The sequence below is a fragment of the Hemibagrus wyckioides genome, linkage group LG11, assembly GCF_019097595.1.
Source record: "Hemibagrus wyckioides isolate EC202008001 linkage group LG11, SWU_Hwy_1.0, whole genome shotgun sequence".
Classification (NCBI taxonomy): Eukaryota; Metazoa; Chordata; class Actinopteri; order Siluriformes; family Bagridae; genus Hemibagrus; species Hemibagrus wyckioides.
Genome location: NC_080720.1, coordinates 17145960 through 17167794, shown reverse-complemented (window position 1 = coordinate 17167794; position 21835 = coordinate 17145960). Strand labels below are relative to the sequence as shown.

Genomic DNA, 21835 nt, shown 5'->3' with positions numbered 1-21835 from the left:
CCTCCTAATGCTAGAATAGTTTATTATTTTGTTATGCAACGTACAGACAAATGATCACTACTTTTCAAAAGATATATAGCCTATTAAAAGAGCATTATTACTATCATAATGACACACAAATGGTACTTTATGTTGAATGTACCATTCTGTTGGTAGGTGAATTTAACAAATAATTAGGCAACGTTAATAACTAACGGAAATTGTAGTTTGAAAGCCAACTTTTATTATTAAATATAGATAAGATATAAGTTAAACATATTTAAAATTAAATTTTCTCTCTTTGGCATTGTTCAGAGGCCCAAATGTGAGGCCAAGCCACGTTCGTCCCGCGGGCCGTAGTTTGGGGACTGCCGACTTTAAGCGTGCATGTGAACTTTTCTAGTAAACAAAGCCTAAAAGGAATCAGTCTCGATTATTTTAACACTTCCAGAAATAAAATAGACATGCTAACTGACTTAAAGCAAGAAAATGTATAGTAAATTGAAATGTGTGGAGTTATGAAACATTGAGTTTGAATGTCTTTAACCTAGGTGTCTGTAAAATCTTGGACTTAACTCTAAAGTTATAGGATTTCTGTAGAAGGTAAAGGGCATTTGAGCTTCACAATGTAGGTAAGTATAAGTTAAAAATTTCAAGAAACACATGCACAATACACATCACACGATGTTTGTCATAACAACGTCTGTAGATCTTTAATGTACTAGAATGTTAGAAACAGCATCTATACTATAACACTGACAAAACAGCTCGATCATCTTCCCTACACTGTCCCAGCCACAGTGGGAGAGTTAGAGGGAGACGGAGGCTGCACAAAGAACAGAAGAACCCATCGTCCAACTTCTTTAATTCCTGCCTCCTGTTGCCTACATCGCTTTCCTATTGGTCCGTAATATTAAATCCCGCTCGCTTATTGGCTGCCTGGAATGTCAATCATTGTTACTCGTTCCCGTTGTCTCTTCATCATGAAATGCGGTATGTAGGTTACCCGTCTTAAAACCTAAATCTGATGACCAGTGTTAGAAACTGAACGAAGCTGGAATGGCGCCGACAACGGTAAGAATTTCCATCGTATAAAATAAGAAATGTTTGTTTTTGTTTTCTTCTTCTCCCCCACATTTTTCTTCCTTTTACATGCGTGGGATGAAAGTGTAGCGCAAAAGTTTGCAAACTTAGTGCAAATCACGCGATTCTACAGCAGTTCAGTAACTCTGTTCACTGTAGATAACGGGGTTTTTAATTGCCTTTAAATGCATTTGGGGATATTTAAAGTATCACAAGTGATGCAGTTTTTGTGTAGAAGTTGGACAGCCTGCTCTTTGTTACTGTGCAGTGCAGGAGTCAGATATCAAATAACCACAGGATTCCTGTCAGTAACACAGTGTTACAGTTCTCACAGTTCCTACACACAAGGCTTTTACACCACTAACACACAAAGCTTTACAGCACTGTTTTAATATAACTTTGTATTGCTGATATTGTTTTGCATATGTCTCATTCATGTAAAATAACCTTGATGTTCTACAAAAGCACAAAGGAATCTAATGCTAGAGATGTAGGCAGAAATAACACTAATAAAGTTAGATATTGCACTATTAAAGTGCAGAGTAATCAGATTGCATGTGTTATTTTGCACGTGCGCTTCCTAGAGTTTCGTTACTTTCTATCCAAATGGGTCTTTCTGCAATGAAGTGCTTTGCAGAAAATAGAGGGAGGAAATCACGGATGTTATATCCAATAGGAATAGGCACTTGGAATTGAGTCAAGAGTTGTCTTGTGTGGAGCCTGGAGGAATTTCAGCACACTTTCTGAAGTGGCTGGACATGTTTAACACTGTAGCCCTGCTGAATGCTCAGGGCCAGAGAGGAAATGCCATATTACTGATCCATATAAGGAGTCCTGCAAGACTAGGCTAAATCCCAAATGAACATTTAGTGCACTTCATTGAGTGTAGAAGCCATCGCTTTGTCCGCTGTATGGAAATCGGATCTTTGGTAAAGACTGCTAAGATATGCAGATGTGGAGAACTGTGGGCTGAAGGGCTGATGTACACTTAAAGTGACATGGTTAAGGTTTGACCAGCTTTGTGGTTCATTGTGATGGCCTGTATGGCTTACAGGTGGGATACGATCATTGTAACAGTTAGAAAACACCCTAAATATCATTTTTAAGAATTATTATTATGAGCCCTGCAGTATGTATTTTATCAGCCTTTATCCCTAATGTTTCTTCCCTTCTGTGCTGCTGGATGCATAGCCGTATCATATATATCCATATAATATATATCTTGGGATAGGAAGATTATTTTCAGTAATAATTTTTGTTTTTTTGTGTGGTCTGACACAAACCACGCAAGCTGTCAACACCACTAAAGACCACAGAGCTACTTGGTACCAATTTAGTCCATAAAACAAAAACAGCATGTATGGAACAACTTGGCAAGTTAGTGCAAACATGAAAGTGTTAACACAGCCACGTTGAGATTAGTGGTAACAGTTTGATGAGGGAGAAGACTGTAGGTCTTTGCAGTCTGAATTTTTTATTTATTTTTATTTTTTGATCTAGTACAGTAGCCCAAATTGTGGTTTCAGAGCATATTATGTAACTCAATCCTCATCACTTCATGATGTGGAAACTTTGGCTGACCAGACTAATCTCAGTGTGAGCCTGCAGTTTTGCAGAAAGCAAAGTACTGGCTGAGCAGAGAGGTAAGAGTGCTCAGTTTGAGCTCAATGCGCTTTATGCATGATGACGGGAATTAAATTGACCAAAAAATATTTTTATTTTTTTGTCATTGTTTATTGAGCTCAATAAGAGAAACTTATGTAATTTCCATAAGATTCCGTTCTAGTCCATTTGCAGCCAGTTAAGCCACGCATCATTTTGGACTTTAAATATTTTGAGAACTACTGAGACATGACAGTGTTGATAGCGTGGAATGTGTTTACTGATCTTTTTTTTTCCCTCTCATGAACCTCGTGACAGGAAAGGAGATGGACCATAAAGATGTCCATGCATATACATTTGTATGCCAGAGTTTATAAAAATAGAGAATTTCTCTCTTCTCTCTCGTCTATCTTTTTGCATGTTTTATGTATTTCTCTACTGCCGCAAAAATCATATTATCTGATAAGAAATGGTAATAATGTGACAGATGCTGTAGAAGTGCAGAGACTGGTGTTAAATGGTCTGCAGTTAAAGGACTGGGGATTCCCAGCAGTCTGGTTTGTATGCGCAAGCTACCAAGTAAGCATCAGATTTCTCCAGCTCCCTTTGTTTGACCCTGAGTGTTTTTTCTCCAGGCATTGACTGGGCTATATCAGGCAATTCCTTTACTCCCCAAACAGTGCACCTACTCAGTCCTGTACCTGGGTTAATTATTCCCACATGCCTTCCCTATTTTTATCCCTACTCTGTGATACCTCCAGGAAGACCTGCATTTTTAGTTTTATTGCATGGATGTTTGGAATGGTCTGAAATCAGGAGTACACTTAGAATTTTATGATGCTTTCCAAGAGCATTCCGGTGCATTAAAAATTATACTCAGTAGATGTTATGAGTATTAACTTGGCTGCTGATATTTATCCAAAACAGACTGCAAACTGTAGAAAGTGTGAAAAATGCATATTATTCTCTACAAGTCTCTACAAGGTTGGTACACCTGGATTTGGGAAGTTCCTCGTGTTCATTCTGACAGATACTCTCAAGCACAGACATTGAATGTGGAGCATCCATGAACTGCCAAGTTCAGCTGTCTCCATAGATGTTCTATGGGTTTTGAGTCTGTGCTTTTGCAGAGTTACTTCATGGACATTCAGAGACTTGTCCTGTAGCCACTCCAGCATTGTCTTAGCTGTATGCTTTGTGTCTTTGTCATGCTGAAAGGTGAACTCTCACCCCAGTCTAAGGTCATGTGTACTCAAGAGCAGGCTTTCTTCAAGAGCTTCTTTGTATTTGGCTCTATTTATCTTTCCCTCAATTCTGACCAGTCTACCTGTCGCTGCCACTGTATGTCACCCTCATAGCATGATGCTCTCATTTGGTTGGTATCACCATAGGGATGATACCAGTTGATTAGTAGTACCAGGATTTCACCGGATGTATCACTTAAGCTCAAATTTTTGAGTCCTTTTGTTCAGGAGTGGATTTTCTACTTCTAAACCTATGTTCAGAATGGCTGTTGTGTACTTGGGTTTCCAGTTATTGAGTTTGGATGGATGGCCAGGAGTAGGACGAGACGTAGTGGTTCTAAACTTCTTGTATTTCACAGTGTGATCATGGGAACATTCAAAGCTTTAGAAATGGTTTTCTGCTCTTGCCTAGATTTATGTCTCTAAAAAAATGATAGCAGAGGTCTGCAGAGAGTTCTTTTGACTCATGCTATACTATTTTATCTGACATTCACTTTCTAAGATTCCATTCTAAATCATGTATACTCAGTTTTATTACAGATGGTTCTAGAGGCAGCTTAAAATAATCACAAACATGCACCTGATGCATCTGAGTTCAGTTTGCAGTGCCTCAGCCAAGGGTCTGAATACATGGTTATAATACCTTGCACAAGTCTACATGCAAGCAATTCTTCAAGTCTTTTAGGCCTGGTGTAACATGGTGCCAGTGGTATAAAGTGGCCCCAGTGAGTGGTGGGTTAAGACATTAAAGAAATCACTGCAGCAACTGGAAAGTTCATATTTAGTAGTGGAGAATGCAGGATTCAAAAAAACACATACAGCTACTAAGAGTTATGAGATTCGGTTAGTACAGCTCACTAAGAGCAGAATAAGCAAAGCCTAATGTTTCAGACACACCACCCAGAGTAACACCAGCCAAAGAACAGAATAGCATAGAAAGCTTTTATTGTCATTGCACAGCAGTACAAGAAAATTTAAACCACAGTACCAGTTGGTGCTAGATGTATAAAACGTATAATAAATACATATATAAAATGACAAAAGTAGAATACATCCATATATCATTATTGCACATATTATATTATTCATTGCCATTTGTAATACATTTGTTGCACACAGTGAAAAGGGGCATTTATTGCACCTTAACATTGTTCCACATTGCGAGTGTGTGATAGGTGTGATAGTAGGACAATAGTTTATTGTGTTACACTGAAATACACTTTTTTTGTCATATGTATTCAAGAATCTGAATTGATCACATAACCACTGTTTTTTTTCTCTTTAATGTTTTTTTTGCTTGAAATCCAAAACCCTAGGCAAATATTCAGATTTTTTTTGCTGAAAACGTTTCATAATGCATCAAAAATGGATTGTATCGAGATGCCGCTGTATCACATCATATGTTCTCTGTTCTATAATAACAGCCAATAGTAACAGAGCTATATTACTCATAAAAACAGAATGAAAATGTACGTCATTGAGGTTTTCTGGGAGGATACATTTATTTAGCCTTTTTGAAAGGAGTCTTCAGAGTCAGCACAGAGTCAGAAAAAAGGAAACTATTAAGGGACCTGCTGTTTATAGCTAGTACAACATAAGTGATAAGCAGGGCTGACTTCATACTATTAAATGAAAGTGTAAAGTAATAAAAAAAAAAGACATCTTCACCAGTATATAAATATATTAGTTTAAAACATACACTGGGCTTTCCTCAGCTTTCTGTTCTGGCCTGACCAAAGTCTTTTCTCTTGTAGCCCATTGACCTCTCGGTTGAAATGATGCATTCTGAGATGCTTTTCAGCTCACCACAATTGTACAGAGTTGTTATCTGAATTATTGTAGCTTTTCTCTCAGCTCAAACAAGATTGGCCATTCTTTTGTCTACAGAACTGCTGCTCACTAGATGTTTGTTCTTTATTACACCATACTGAGTAAACTCTACTGTTTGTGTGTGAAAGATTAGCAGTTATAGAAATACATAATACATCCTGTCTGGGAGCAACAATCATGCCATTCTCAGAATCACTAAGCTAACATTGATGTGAACACAACCCAAAGCTGCTGGCCTGTATCTGCGTGGTTTTATGCATTGCTCATCATTAGCTGATTAGATAATTGCATGAATGGGTATGTGTACATTGTAGTTGTTCCTAATAAAATGCCTGGCGAGTATGTTAATTATCAGAAATTTCAATATAAAGGCAGTCTCAGTGTGCATTGTCTTATTTTCTGTGATTTACTTAACATTAGCCAAGACTCTAAGAATAACAGTCAGGATGTTGTTAATGACCAATATTAACAAATAATTTCTAGTCAGTTTGCTTAGTGTATTCTGCTTAAAGTTTCCTGGTACCACACCATTTTCTAGTCTCTGATGTGACTAAGGCTTATTTCCTGGCATCAGGAACTGAGCTCATATGCCCTTGAATCACTCTAAACTCTAAACCCATATGCGTAGCTTATTCACTCTTTTGTTTTGCATGCAGGAGTCCAGGCTGAATGTTGACTCTCTGAGTAAGAAAGATGTGCTGCTGCTCTTCAGTGTTCTGGAGGGAGAACTGGAGGCCCGAGACCTCGTCATCCAGGCACTCAGGGTGAGTGAGTGAGAGTGAGTTCTGCTCTTTAGATCTGCTCTATGTCTGATGCTGCTATTCTTTACCCTAATGCACACACAAATTGGCATATGACCAAAGCTAAGAGATTGGATATCTTTGTGGGAAATTTCTGTTCTGAATCCCCAGTCAGAAACTCGACTAAGACACCACTACCCCCACCCACAAATAATTTAGAGATCAACTAAAATACACTTCAGTGTGTGCATTGTTAATTGCCCTTCTTCACCTCCATTCCATTGACTCCCTGTAGCTGCTTGTTCAAGTTCAAGTCCTTGCTTGCCTATTGAGTAACCAGTGGAATTTCGGCCGCCTACATAGAATCATTCATCGTAGCTGGTCCATGCAGATCTGTGAGTGAGCAACACTTGGTCTAATGTTACCACCACCATGTGCTCCTAAAATTCTGTCCACGTGTGTATATAGATATTTTTTGGAAACACAGTTTTTATTTCTCTTGAGCGTTTCTACCAGCTGACCAGCTTTCCTCTATCGTGTGACAGCTACCAGCTAGAGAAGGTAGCTTTGAGGAAGGCACTTATTCTAAATTCTATATCCTAAAGTGTTGTCAAATGCCTCAACAATATAACTATGCTAAGTAAGTAGAGAATGTGAAATAAAGGAAAACACCAGCAAGTACAAAGGATCTAATAGAAACACTAATATTGGAAATACTGCTTAAGATTATCCTTGAATACAAAGTGCTCGGTGTTTGTGTGGGTGTTATCCAAAATCTTCATTGTGGTTCTTATCTGCATTCGGGTTTAATCCTTAGTGGGCACAACTTTAAATATAAACCAACCACTATGCTATCAGTCTTCTGTTGGTGTTTAGGCTTAGAAGCAGTTTACCACTTGATTTAAGCTGCATTCTCCAGCAACCCAAGAAGTTCATGTCCTGGTATGCACTTGCTTACTGAGTAAATCTAACCTAAATGTAATCATTTAAACCCTGCTGTTAACTACCACACTAATACTGAATCAAGTGAATTGCTTTCACCTCCTGGGCCTGTAAAGAAAGTTTTGCATTTGTTTTGCATCAGAACTGTCTGAATTAAAGCAATTCCATAACTAACTAGCATGGGCACTGCCATAAATTGGAACCATTAGTATCATTATATTACCTAGTTTTAGAGCCACATTAAGTTCAGATTCAGATTTAGATTGTGTGCAATCACTGAATGTTTGTATAGACAAACCTGGATTCAGAATTAAACTTGGTTTTAGCTTCATGCTGTGTGGGAATCTTCTCACTGTTATTAGTTAGACAGGTGTAGAGCCTTGTGTGGCATACAGGATGCCAGAGACATCCTACAGTTGTACAATCCAGATGTTTATGCAGCACGTCTCCGCTGCCTAATTACACCACTGCTTATTTTCCTGTGCGTCTCTCAAGCTTGTTTTTATTTCCTGCACTGAGCCATGGAGTGCACGCCAACTTCATTGATGGCCCTGAAGCCACAGTTATGGAAACCAGCCTTCCAAGCACAGCTAAGGTTCAGCTTGAAGTATTAAACCTGTACTGGTTTCACTTACAACACATAGCAATCACTTCTTCTCCAAATTAAATCAACTGTGACTTTAGTTTGTCTTCTTTGAGCAAGACCGGCAGAGTTTAAATAAACTCTGAAGTCGTGCTGTAGCTTTATGATAGCCAACTGCGACCGTACCTATTTCAGTAGATCATTAGTTTACGTTAAAATTAGTAACTCATGCATTTTCTTCAACTTAGGTTTGTGTGCTTTATTTGGTGGTGTTTACATAGTAGCACATACATGTAGTGATAGATGGTTTCTCATGAATTCCTCATTAGGTAGCTGCCTGGATTTGTGTATGTTTGCTTGGAGTACAGGGTGACATTAACAATTATTCCAAACAGAGGTGGAAGGAAGTATAAATGTAATGTGATGTTCTGAGTGAATTATTGGCATCCTTATTGAACTTGAGCTGCAATGAAAGGAAAATTTGAATTTAAGTACATAGATGCTTCTGGGGTGGCCATTGTACAATCTCCTGGCAGAGGCGACACTTTTTCAGCAAAAATTTCCTGACACATAGTAGAATTAATGATGCCATTAATCTTCTCTAGATCCCCTGAACCACCAGCCGCAAAACAGCCCTAAAGTATTAATGATCCACCTCCAGATTTTTCCCATGCAGTACCTACCTTATAGTACTCTTTTCCAGTGAACACACTGACGAAGTCTTCATCTGACAGCACATTTCCAACTGCAGATCCAGTGGCACTTTATGAAATACTCTTAGGCTTCTTTATATGAAGTTAATGTCTATTAGCTGATTTTTAAAATATAGCAGTATGTTCATGCTCCTTTATTCATGATTTGTTCTTAATGGTAACTTTAAAATGGTGCATTTTTAGATCCATTACCCAACATCAGCAGCACATCCGCAGCTCTCATTTCCTTTGTGTTGAAAGCACTTTTGTTACATGTTGTTACACGTGAAGGCGTTTTAGAAGTATATTTATGCCCAGACCTTACACTACCATTATATTCAGCACTCTTAAATACTTGGGAATAATATTTTTTTCAGGATAACAATTTCTTTATGTTTACTTTTAAATCTTGATTTGATATGAAAATAATTTATCCAAATGTGTTTTGAGAGAAAATAATATAATTTTTTAAAAAATGAGTTGTTAATTGTGTGTCAGCAAAGATACAACAGATTTGGGTCATGTTTGTCAGCGCTGTGGAATTATGGCAGCTATTAATCAAATAAGAAAATCGATACTTGTTTTTAGACTTCTTTGCTCCAGACAAGTTGGCTCAGAGTGTTTTGGGGAATTTGGCCGTGTTCTTCTGTGTGTTTTCTTTGGCTTTCTATAGTGATCTTTCAACATCGTGTACTAAGCCCATTCTGTCATCTCCATCACACTCATCCACTGACGCTTAGTCAGTATGTGTCATTGACTTTTAATGTGTAAAAACAACACAGAGACATTGATATGACATGTAGGGGTCTGACAGCCTGCTTTTTTGAAACGTTTGTGCTTTACTGTTTTAATATTCTCCAGTGCATTAATCACTAATTACACTAGGATTATTGTTCTTGTTCCTAGTTCCTGCATAAACGCCCGAGTCTGTGTTTCATACAAATTATGGAAGTGATCCACTTTTTTTGCACATCTTGTAGAGAAAGAAGGAAGTAGGCCCAACCAACTTGTCATGCTTTCCATGTCTTATGGCTTCTGTTAGCTAAAAGGGAAGGGAAGAAACCTAACTGTGAGACAAAAGCATAACCCAAAGCTTCTGTTCAAAAAGATGAATGCTGTTGTATAATTTGTTCAATCGCTTTGTTAGCTTGCTTTGCTTTCTTTTGAGGTTGAGGAGATATCCAATGTTATGAAATACAATTTTATTCAGAATTTAAAAAATGTATAGGATATAAATAATAAAAATGAATAAATACAGCAATAAAAACAGTAAAGAGTTAAGATATAGTGAACGAAATACTACTACTACACTACTACTACTACAGCTTAATTATAAACTATAATACTATTGTAGTATATTATATAATATTATTATATAATAAAATCATTTCACTACTTGTTTTATTGTGTATAATTTGTATATGTATAACTTGAACTTGAATTTTCATATCAAATTTCAGTTCCTTTTTAATTCATGATAACACAATGTTTTTTAAAAGGCAATTTCATAATGGTTTCTTTTTCATTTCACAATCAGACTTTTACTTGACACCTTTATTTTGTTCTGTTGCAATCAGTCACACATTGGTTGGGCAAGAGAAGATAATTACACATTCATGTCAAAACAACATTCTCTAACAAGCCATTTTCTGGGCTGGTAGACCAGACAACACAACTATGTTGTATTTCACTGGGCCTGCACCTGTGCTTGTGTTGACTTCCTCAAGGGCATCTTCCAAAAGAAGACAGCTCCATCAGTCTTATCGAATCACTACTTCATTATCAATGTCTAGACCTATATCTTGAAGAGCACATATATGATCGATCATTTCCAACACATCATCAGTATGTGTCAAAATAGAATCAGCTGTTAGGTCTAACAGCTGGATCTGTTTGATTAAATAAAAAAAGCAGTCAAATCCTGGAGCTCTCTTAAATCTTCCATGTGCCTGAAAGCTAGCATAACTTTGCCAGAGAGCTCCAGGCAAAATACTCAATAGCAAAGGATTAGTCAATCACTAACCCAGTGTGATTACATCAGGATAAAATAAAAGTGTCATTGTGACTTACACCATATTGCCAAAAGTTTTGGGATGTCTGCCATTACATGCAAATGAATGTAAAATGCATTTGGCCCACACTTTGTCGCTATAACAGATTCCACAATGCTTTCCACAAGGTTTAGCAGTGTGTTTTAGGAATCTTTGACCATTCCTCTAGAAGCACATTTGTGAGGTCAGACACCGATGTTGGACCAGAAAGCCTGGCTCGCAGTCTCCACTCTAATTCATCCCAAAGGTGTTCTATTCAGTTGAGGTCAGTCAGGTTCCTGAAGCATTAAGAGTTCCTTTCACTGGAACTAACGGGCCAAGCCCAACCCCTGAAAAACAACACCGGAATTCTCAGTGATTTGGAGGGATGTCCCAAAACCATTACCGAATAAAGAAGGGCATTAAAAGCATTTTTACCACTGCATTTATTCATGACTTCCAAAAGTCATTTTGAAATAAACATAATCATTTTTTATGATTCCAGTGATTCCACAACCTATTTACTCATTTAAATAGTTATTGCTGTGTTTATTTATTTAAACATGTATTCATTTTAACTGGTATTCCAGTATGTGACCAGTTTGTGTGTGAATTTGTGTCTGACCCCTATGACTTTAACAAGGCTGTTGTTTCATCTCTCAGTCACACACACTCAGATGTACCATTAACAGATAGTATTTTTAACAGCTGCTGGTAGGTTAATCTTCCTGAGCTTTCCTCTTCTCCTGCACCTTCCTCAAGATAATGTGTGCAGCTGATAAGATTAGAGCGTAGAATAATTCCTTGCATGCAGTTGGAAAAAGGCACTTCATCAAATCAAAATATCGAGGGTGCTCACTTCCTCAGTAATTATTCACAGAAGAAGTGGAAAGTGACTGGAGATTTAACAATGCGTCTCTGACAGAAAGGCTTTTTTACACTTATGCTTTTATCTCGTCACAGCAGTAATGTGGAAGAACAGCAACAAGCAGCAAATCCACTGGTTTTTCCACATTTTCCTCAGATATTAATGTTCCATTTTAACTCAAGTAACTATTTTACTAAAGAAAACATAACCTTTGAAAAGTATTTTATTGTCTGAGTAGCAGAGACAAACATTGTTTTCCTAACTTTCTTGTGAATGACAAATATTGTGTAAATTACATCAAAAGTCACATGCTGGAGCTCTTCCAAATAAGATTTATGCATTTATGTATCCCCAAAATTTCGTTTTGTATCCCTGCACCACCATGTTAAGATCTGGTTGTCTGTACTTGCGTCAGAGATTCTCATTAGTGTGATATTTCAAGAACGATCAGTTGAATGTATGTAAGATGTAACTGATAAGATTTTGGAATTGATCCAGATAGGGTCATGTTCACAACAAGGTCAAATGAATGAAATAGTTTTTCTTCAATAGCTTCCTTCCTGTTTGAAGTACTTCTGGCATGCAAGTTAGTGACAAGAAGGACTAGACTTGGTGGCGCTGACATTGACTTCTACTTCTTGTAGTTTGATTAAGGTTTAAGTAGTTTAGTTTCATTTGCAAGTCACCCGTGTTGTTTGAAGAGACTGCTATAAAAGGTCTCCTGTTACTACTTCAAAATTTGTTCCAAGCTGAGTCAAATTTTAATTTAGTCCAGACTGAACCCCAAAAAAGTCACATGAATTACTTTACAACTTTATTCAGTCATTTATCCCGGTTATGGTTATGGTTGTTTAAATGGCTGATTTGTTTATAATTTTGGAAAATTTTAAACCAACTCTTACTAGAAAATATCAATGACAGGTAAAACAAAATTAATAAATGTGGCAGAAGGTGGGTGTTTAAAATTTCTGAAGCATCAGGTGAGATTGGAATAAACAAAATATGTATTAAGAGTAACTATGAATAGGATAAAGAGGCTACTTGTAGCGAATGAGTGAGTAAAAGTCAAACCTCAAATGCATTGAGAGTATAAACCGTTCAGCTAATAGAGTATGTGTGTGTGTGTGTGTGTGTAAGTGAGAGAGAGAGAGAGAGTGCAATCTTTCCTTATATTTGTATGATAATATTATCATAAAATCAGCCATCCAAGTGTTCTGTGTTAAACTGTTTTTAATTATTGCAGTGTTTTCTGAGTTAGGAAGTGAGACCAGTTAGAAAGTTTCACCAGTGTGAGTACCAGCCTCAGTCACAGCTTCTATTGCTCCATTTTATGTTCCTGATGCAAGGACCTGGTGTGAAGTTTGTTTTGTTTCATGTGAAGTTGGAGGAGTTGGGGGGGGATTCACTAAAGAATGTAGAAGGAGAGCTTTTACAGAACAGAGGCAATTATAGTCGTCACTTGTACATCATCTCTGCAAACTTAAACAAACCCTACCATCTTCTTTACATTCATTGTTAACCTCCCAGTTTTCAGAAGGTTCCAGATAATGTTTTCTTTTTTTTCCCCTATTTCTTTTCTCTCTTAGGGTTGAAGGCTAAGGGACTATAGTCCCTTAAGTACTGAAAGGTCTTTGTTCAACTACACTGAGTAGCATTAGGTCAGGAAAATTGTACTTCCATGCCACATTCTTTCCCAGGACCGTGTCTTATCTCTGTGTGTCGGCCGAGTTGTCACCGTCAGTACATGCCAAAAGCCTAAAGCATGCTCATCTCATCAAGACTTCATCTTATTGGGTGCAATGATGCCTTCAGCTTTGTGGAACTATCAGACTCTCAGAGCCTTGCTAAATCACTGCCAGGTGGCTACCTTTTAGCACCAAATGCTGTTTATCTAAGGGGAAAGGCAGAATTTCCTATCTGTCATTATGATTTACATATGTAGAAATGAAGAGCTATCTGTTAGACCCACTGACCTGTGCTGGTATGTAAACAATTAATTTTACTGGATTTACTTTCCTATAAACAAAAAGCTCTTGCTTTTCTCTTATTTTCTGCTGTCTGAAGTGAACACACGCACGCACACACTCAGCTGTTGCCATATTTACCGTATTCAACATGCATTCTTAACACACAGTTCCTCTAGGAATGTGCTTAACAGCCTCCATGAATAATAGGAGCCCACTGCCTTCCTCACGCTCCCTCCCTTCCTCTCTCTCTCTCTCTCTCTCTCTCTCTATCTCTCTCTCTCTCTCTCTCTCTCTCTCTCTCTTTCTCTCTCTCTATCTCTCTCTCTCTTTCTCTCTCTCTCTCTGTCTCTCTCTCTCTCTCTCTCTCTCTCTGTTAGCAATGCAGTACGTCTCTCTCTTACACTGTTTTCCTTTATCTGTCCCAGAAACAGTGCCACAGGGGTCACAAAGTGTTCACCAGTTAGACCACCAAGAATGGACGGGATGGATGACTCATAGCTGTTCAGTCTTTGTGTGTTTGCCTGAGCCTTTCTGTAGTAAACTTTAGTCAAACCTTCACCATGTATCCTTGACTGGGATACAAACCTGTAGTTCATCACTGGCTGATTTCAAACAGCCACCATATAAAGTAAAAACTGCTTTCCTGCCTGGCGGTTTACGATTCATGGGAAGCATTTTCCCATATGTTCCCATAAGTCCCCAGTTTAGCACGCATACACTCAGGTCAGCATGTGGAGACTTATCATTTATAGCACATCTGGCACAAAGGGTCAAAACACACACACACACACATACACACACACACACTCGCACTTATCAGATGGTCCTTCATGTTCTGACCTGACTCCTGTCTGTAATGTATGCAGTATCTAAAACTGTGGCTTCAAAGCTCATAGAAAACACCCTCTTCCATTTTATCTTCCCCTTTCTCTAATCATGTCTACTTTTAGACTAGACTCCCTCTAAGTGTCCTTGTTGCCTTGTTGCCTACCTACATCAGCAGCTTACATGACATGAGTTGTTTGCTCATCCAGCACAGACTCCAGGCCGATTCCCGTCTGCCTTTATGGACCTCCCACAATGTCTCTCCATGAAATAAATGAATGCAAAAGGCCAAAGATTAAGTGTATCATGCACAGTGAGCTTCAGAGGATAGTTTATGTTGTTCGTGGCAGGGTCATAAGCTCTGTATCATTGTGTTTCCTGTTTCTAAAGAGAAGCATGTGTGGAGCAGAGAGAGAGGATCTGAACAGAGGGTACAGTAGGATTTTGCTGTACTCTATGTTCTAGCTTTAGCTACAGATTTGCACAGGTCATCAATCTTCTACCGTTATATGGCAAATCAATTTTGTCAAATTTTCGGACTACTGGACACTCAGACTCTCTCTCACTTACAAACACACACACACATGGTTTTTGTTTTCTTTTTTTCCCCCCTCCTTATTTTGAACCTCTTGTCATTTGTGCAGGCCCAGCGCAGGGAAACATATGTGTGGGAGCGCTATGGGAAGTATGATCTGAGCGATCCCTTCCTGGCCCTGCAGAGAGACAACGAGGCTCTTCGGAGCTCTGCCCAGGGGAGAGGAAATGGCACAAGTTGTTCACAGAGACGAGAGACAGACATCAAACGCTCAGATCCACTGACCATGCTCAGGCTGGTGGTAGGGCAATGCAGGAGAATGCAGGAGAAGATGCTGAAGCAGCTTGCAGCTGCCGAGAGCAGACACAGAAGGGTGAGCAAAATGACTGGGTGGTTGAATGGATGTATAAATAAACCATGCATTTATTAATGCATTTTTAGGTACAGATCTAACAAATTAAATAGAGACCATGACCCAGAGAATTTGTGTGTTCCTGATTTGTCAGAGTGGATTCTCTTGATTCTGATTGGCTATAGCAGGTCAAGGAGAAATCTGGGATTAATAGATTGAAATTGTTTGCCTCTTTGGTGCCCCTCTGTGCTGGTTTCAGGTCATTGCTGATTTGGAGGAGGAGAAGAGGAGGCATGCTGAGGATACAGCTGAGGGAGATGATGTCACATGCATTTTAGAGAAGGAACGAGAGCGCCTCCTACAGCAGGTAGGGAAACTCGCACCACTTATGGCTGTGTTGGAATTGGCATATGAGCAAACTGCACACTGCACCAGTAAATACTGTACTATTACTATTACTTGTAGTATGCAGTGTAGAGTGCAGCACAAGAGAGTTATCCATTGGTGAATTACAAAGTCATGTAACTACCTGTCAGTCAAATTCAGTTCAAAGGGCAGCTCAGTCAAACTGACGTTATAACTGCACTTTATTACAGTGCAGTGCATTTCCTAAGCGACTGCTACTTTACTCAGAATGTCTGAACTTTTAAGTTCACACACAAATGATGCAACATTTCTGTATAAAAAGACTTTTGAATCCATCGTAAATAAATTAGTCACTTATTGCAGAAGTGAAAATTTTAAACTATGTGAAAGGATCAAACTACTGCAGTCATGTAGAAAGGGATTTTTTTATAGAAATAATAAATTAAGAGAAACACCTTTGTTTAATGTGTTATTATTATTATTATTGTTATTATTGTTATTATTAATAATAATAATAACAATAATGATAATAATAATAATTATTATTATAATTAAACATTCATAGATTATTCATAGATAAAATCGCATTCAGCATTAACCATGCTGCCATTTTTCATAAATACATTTCCATTCATATTCATGAGCTGAATGAAAACAATATGCCTTTCTCTTCATTTTTCCTTTTTGTGTTGCATTGGCCATGTTCATGCAAGTTTACCGCAAACATCATGTTATCTTTGTCATACTGGAAATGCTCATGATTACATATTGCGCTTTTTTTTTTTAATGAATGATGAGTAGTATGCATATTCTTTATATATTTAAACACAGAGGAAATTTATGCTTTTGTGGTATTTGTTGACTGTTCTGAGCTTTCTTGGCTAGTGTATAGAAATTAGGATTTGGAAAATGTTTGGTGTTTACAAAATTTCAATTATTGCAAATGGATGAAATGAAAATGGATTTCAAAGCATTTAATTATTCATCGCCTTACAATAATTGGTTTTGTGTGTGTTTAGTTGGAGTTTGAAAAGTCAAAGTTCTCCCGCATGGAGAAAGAAAACAAGCGATTACAAGCTCAGCTGGAGGATGAGCGTGTACAACACAAGCAGCTTATGGGTGCTCTGGGCCGCGAGTGCAAACGCTCAAGTGTGCGTGCCCATGAGGAGGGACAGCGCGCCAATGAACTTAGTCGCCGCCTGGAACGGCAACGTGCCACCAATCAAACCCTGAAGGCTGAGCTTGAAGATGAGAAGAAGTGTGCCATGCAGATGGAGGCAAGGAGGGAAGAGCTGCTGGCTGAGTTTGATACAGAAAGGGAGCAGCTGAGTCTGCGGCTGAGACGGGAAGAGGCGTGCAGCAGTGCTCTACAAGAAGAGTTAGAGAGGCTGAGGAGAGAGATACGACAGCTCAGGGGGGAGGTGGACAATGAGGAGCATAGAAATGAGTTTGGGGAGATGAGAAATGGTTCAGTGGAGTGTGGAACAGAAAAATCAGACATGATCCAGCTGAAAATGAATGGTCATCAAACACCAGTAGAGGAAAGAGGGAGTGGCTTAAGTCATGAAAATGGAGAAGAAAATGGAGCTTTTCTTTCCATCCTAAGCCCTGACCATAATGAACTGACTAATGGGAATATGTCCTCCACTAATCTAAATAATGAGAGTCTCTCAACCTGTGGCACAGGCTGCTCTCCAGAGACAAGCTCTAGCCTACAGGCTGCCTACCAGGCTGGGATCCAGCAGCGTTTCCATGCGGCGCGTCACAAATTTCAGTCCGTTGCTGAGCAAGACCCCCAAATGGGCTCATCGGTCCCTCATTCCCCTCGTGATCTTTCACCCTGCGCCACCATGGATCCTCTAACAGAATGCAGCAACTCCAAACAGACAGGCCGCACCACAGTGACTCAGGCTCTTAGCCGCTTTAGCACCAAAACAGCGACAACACCTAACAGCTCACCTTTTGGCACAGACTACCGTGCCGTGGCCCCATCTGGAGCACTGTCTCCTGGAATTCGCTCACCTACAATCTCCAGGGTTGATAGAGGGATCCCTCCACCCATTCCCCCTAAAAAACCCGGTCTGGCTGAGACCCCACCCTCCCCGGCTACCCTCCGAGCTGCCCACATGGCTCAAATATTAGCCGGGTGTGGCCGTAAAAGCACAGAAAACAGCAAAGAACCAGACCTGCTGTTGTCTTCCAGGAGCTAACAAGCACATCAAAGTCAACTAGCCATGGGTTCTGTAGTGGCTTCTGTTTTTGTTTTTTGTTTTTTAAAATTAATTCAGATCTATTGCTGCCACATCACCATGTTTTTGCCCGCTATAGTAATACCATTAATCACAGACTTTATTATATGAAGCCATATCATATCATTTAAACGCTTAGTAAAGAATAACACACAACAGGGCATGCTTTTATTGGAAAGTAATAATGCATGGCTGGTGTGACACCTGGATTCCACCCTGAACTGGTTTGTTTTTGTATCATGGCCTGAAGAGTGTTCTTCCACTTCAATTTGCCAGCAGTGGCAGGTTTTATTTATTAACGAAAGCTTTAAAACCGTTTATAGTTACATTTAGTGGTCTGGAACGTCTGTGAGTTCCTGTTATCACTTGTCATATTATAACGGCTATAAACAGTCATTAGCTCTCTAGCCTCTCTTTTTTTTTCCTTACTCATGAACTTAATAATACAAAAAACGCAGCTTGATATGTTAGAAAGAAACTGGAAAGTATTAAGGCCTCTGTCCTGAAGACTTTCACAAAGACTTTTACAAGACCCTGAATAACTATTTCCAAATATTGACACTCCAGATGAGTTCTGTAAATGAAACATAAATGTCAGAAACAGAAAACTTCACCATCTCATCAAGTATAGTTTAATCATTGAGAATCCACCATATAATTCACATTGAATGAGCTGTTTCTAAAGAAAGAATACCGGATTAGCTCAAGCGCATTAGTATCGATCATCAGTATAAAATCATAGTTTATGTTACAGCTGGAACTACTGTCAGAAAAGAAAACTTTTATAGAAAAAATTATTCTCCAAATATCAAAGATTTGTTTTCAAGGTTTTCTTTTGGCTCATTGGTCTGTCTAATGAGACCATCTAATGTCTGTGTAAGTACAGAAGTTTTGAAGCAGTACATGTGAACAAAAAATGAAGAGGCGATTATCTCAAAACAAAATAAATATTGCTCACACATATTTGCTCACCACATTACAACTGCTGAGCATGGTGTGGGTAATTGTGTGTTAATTATAAAAGAAGACACTAAGGGTTTATTTTTCATTCAGTCAAAGGTAAGTTATATACAGTTACCAATTACTGTTGTTCTTTTCATAACATTTCGTGTGTTCAGTATATGCTTATGTATTGTATGTATGGTTCTCTTTGAGTAGCCAGGTTTTCATAAGTTCTTATACTACGGATGCATAGCACAAGGTTTTTTTTCCGTCATCTATTTGTATCTGTGTCTGTTTTCTAGTTTATACACTGTAATGTATGTTTGTGACAGTTTGTATGCAGCAAGCATGCTTTTAACAGCTTTTGTAATTTGTGCATATGTATATAAAATATTCTTTACCAATTATTAACTTTTAGGTTCTGCTTTAATGCTATAACTGTGAGAAATCACATGAAGTAGCACAACCAAAATATTTGGATGTTTATGTATGAGGTTTATGGTTATTAGCGTATTATTTTATTTTATATGCTATTAATGATGTTCTTCCTGTTGGTCAGTTACCCAGTTCAATGTATTCTTCATATCAGTGTTATATTATAATATAATGTACTATAATGTAGTACTATATGATTTAGGATCCTATTCCTCTGCATATTAAATACATACACTTGGTCACGGCATTAAATACATGTTGCTTGTATTCTGATTTTTTTTGGTTTGTTTCTCTTGATGCAAACCACCAGGGGGAAGCAAGTGATTAGCTCATGGTAAAGATCCTTACCCATTTCCTGTTTTTTTTTTTTTTTTTTTTTTTTTTTGAGTCAGGTATAACATGCTAATATTTCAGTCTTTTATCTAGGACAAAACCCATTCAGGAAAAAAAATATATATATTACTTAGGACAGTACTTTACACTTTAAGCTAGCACCACTAACTATCCAATACAGCTACTCCAGAACTAAGTGTGTAAAAAATGTGTGAACTTGACAAGCATCCATGTGAAACTAACAGACTAGGAGCCTCTCCCTAAATCCATAATCCCCTCGTTATATCTCTGTGTGTGTGGATGTGTGACATGGGAGACAGAGAGGCAAACATGCATGAAGTATGTGCTGCTCTGTTACCCTGCTGTAGAGCTCTTACTAATGATCAATTGTCTATGAAGTTCCAGAGCATTTAGTTTGAAATTAATCTGAACAACTTTTACAACCGAATACCACAAATGGAAAATATTTCCATGAGATAGAACTTTTAGATGCAGCACTGTTCCTTAATTTTAATGTTCTGTTCATGGCTAAAAGACCCATTATATGTTTTTATATTAGAGTGGAACAGTACTAAATCCATGAATTAATTTTCCAACAGGAAACTTAATGTACCTGGCTAAATTTCTGGCTCACCCTACCCTATTTACACCAAACGGCCATAACATTAAAACCACCTGTCTAATATTGTGTAGGTCCCCATTGTGCTGCCAAAACACACTGACTGCCAGGACTCCACAAGACACAATCTGAAGGCGTGCTGTTGTATCTGACACCAAGACAGTTGCAAGTTGTGAGGTGTGCAGACTTGTTTGTCCAGCACATCCCACAGATGTGTGATCATATTAACATCTGGAGAATTTGGAGGCCAAGTCAGCACCTTTAACACTTTGTCATGTTCCTCAATCCATTCCCGAATATTTTTTGAAGTGTAGCAGGGTGCATTTTTTCTACTGAAAGAGGCCACTGCTATTACTGTTGGCACTGCTGGAGTGTACTTGATCTGCAGCAATGTTTAGGTAGGTTTTACATGTCAAAATAACATAAAAGAATGCCAGGACCTAAGGTTTCCTAGCAAATTATTGCTCCATGATTGCTCATTGTAGCAACTGTACACAGGCAGTACACAGGGGTCAGCATGGCAATAACACATACACAGCAAGCTGTGATACACTGTGTGTTCCGACACCTTTCTTATCAGAGCCAGCATTATCTCTTTTTTTTAGCAATTTTTCATGCATTAGCTCTTCTGTGGGATCGGACCAGATGGGCTAACTTTCTCTCAACATCAAGGTTGACTTGCTGCTTAATAAATCCCACTCTATGACAGATGCTATTGTAATGATATAATCAATGTTATTCACCTGTCAGTGGTTTTAATGATATGGCTGGTTGGTGTAAAGCCCATCTGTGGATTAAACATTGAATTGATTAGTATACTGTTAACTCCAGATAATGGGAATTTAAACAGAATTTAATGTATAAAATAAATATTTCCCTTAAAACTTTTTTACTGAGCCTCCTTATTTTTTTGCATCACAGTGGCACAGCAGGTAGCATTGCTGCCTCATAGCTCCAGGATAGTAGTTTGTTCACTTTTTATTAATTTTTCACTAACTTTTTATGTATTTAACTTTTTTTCCTCCTATTTGCTCCACTGCTTGGTCTTGCCTAATCCCACCCACTATCTCTGCCCTTGTCACTTAACAGCTAATTCATCTTTGCAAATCTGGTGTGGCATTGCGGCATTGGATTCTAACTCACGATCTTCCAGTAACAGGACAAATGCTGTTCTGTTGCACCAGCTGGGAGCCCCGAGTTCAATCCTAAGCTTATGGTATTGTCTGTGTATATTTTCTGTGCATGTGCATGTTTAGATGGATTGGTTATGCTCAGTAGCCACCAGGTTTGAATGTGTGTGTGCAGGATACTCTGTTATAGACTGGTGACCCATCCAAAATGTATTGCCACTTCAAGCTCACTTCAAGCATGAGTGTTTCTGGGATGGGCTCTGGATTCACTGCCATCCTGACAAGTGGTCACTGAGGAATGAATGAACTGATGAATGTTTATCTTAGTATTCAGTATTTTTCTCAGTTTTTTATTACTAGTTTTCTTAGTGTTTCAGGGGCTCTTGCAAAGATTCATTGTTTTATTAATTCCACAAAGTATCAGAAAACCTGGTTTGAGCCTTAAAGATTACATCCATGTCAACACTGAAATGGTTGTGGGACACAAAA

General features: G+C 38.4%; 1 protein-coding gene across 2 annotated transcripts; it reads left to right on the top strand.

The window, feature by feature from the left end:
• The first annotated feature begins 902 nt into the window (after nucleotides 1-902).
• On the top strand, nucleotides 903-21071 carry cttnbp2nla (CTTNBP2 N-terminal like a). Of its 2 annotated transcripts, XM_058404014.1 has the most exons (5): nucleotides 903-1053; nucleotides 6395-6502; nucleotides 15030-15293; nucleotides 15532-15639; nucleotides 16658-21071. In XM_058404014.1, exons 1-5 carry the CDS (start codon nucleotides 1039-1041, stop codon nucleotides 17846-17848), a joined length of 1686 nt encoding a protein of 561 aa, XP_058259997.1. In that variant the 5' UTR covers nucleotides 903-1038; the 3' UTR covers nucleotides 17849-21071. The 2 variants fall into 2 exon arrangements, with proteins under 2 accessions (XP_058259997.1, XP_058259998.1); XM_058404015.1 differs by lacking the exon at nucleotides 903-1053 and having other exon boundaries at nucleotides 6397-6516.
• The last annotated feature ends 764 nt before the right edge of the window (nucleotides 21072-21835 follow it).

Coding starts and splice junctions, on each gene's coding strand:
- cttnbp2nla (XM_058404014.1), top strand. Junction 6,503..15,029: donor TCGTCATCCAGGCACTCAGG/GTGAGTGAGTGA, acceptor TCATTTGTGCAG/GCCCAGCGCAGGGAAACATA. Junction 15,640..16,657: donor GAGAGCGCCTCCTACAGCAG/GTAGGGAAACTC, acceptor GTGTGTGTTTAG/TTGGAGTTTGAAAAGTCAAA.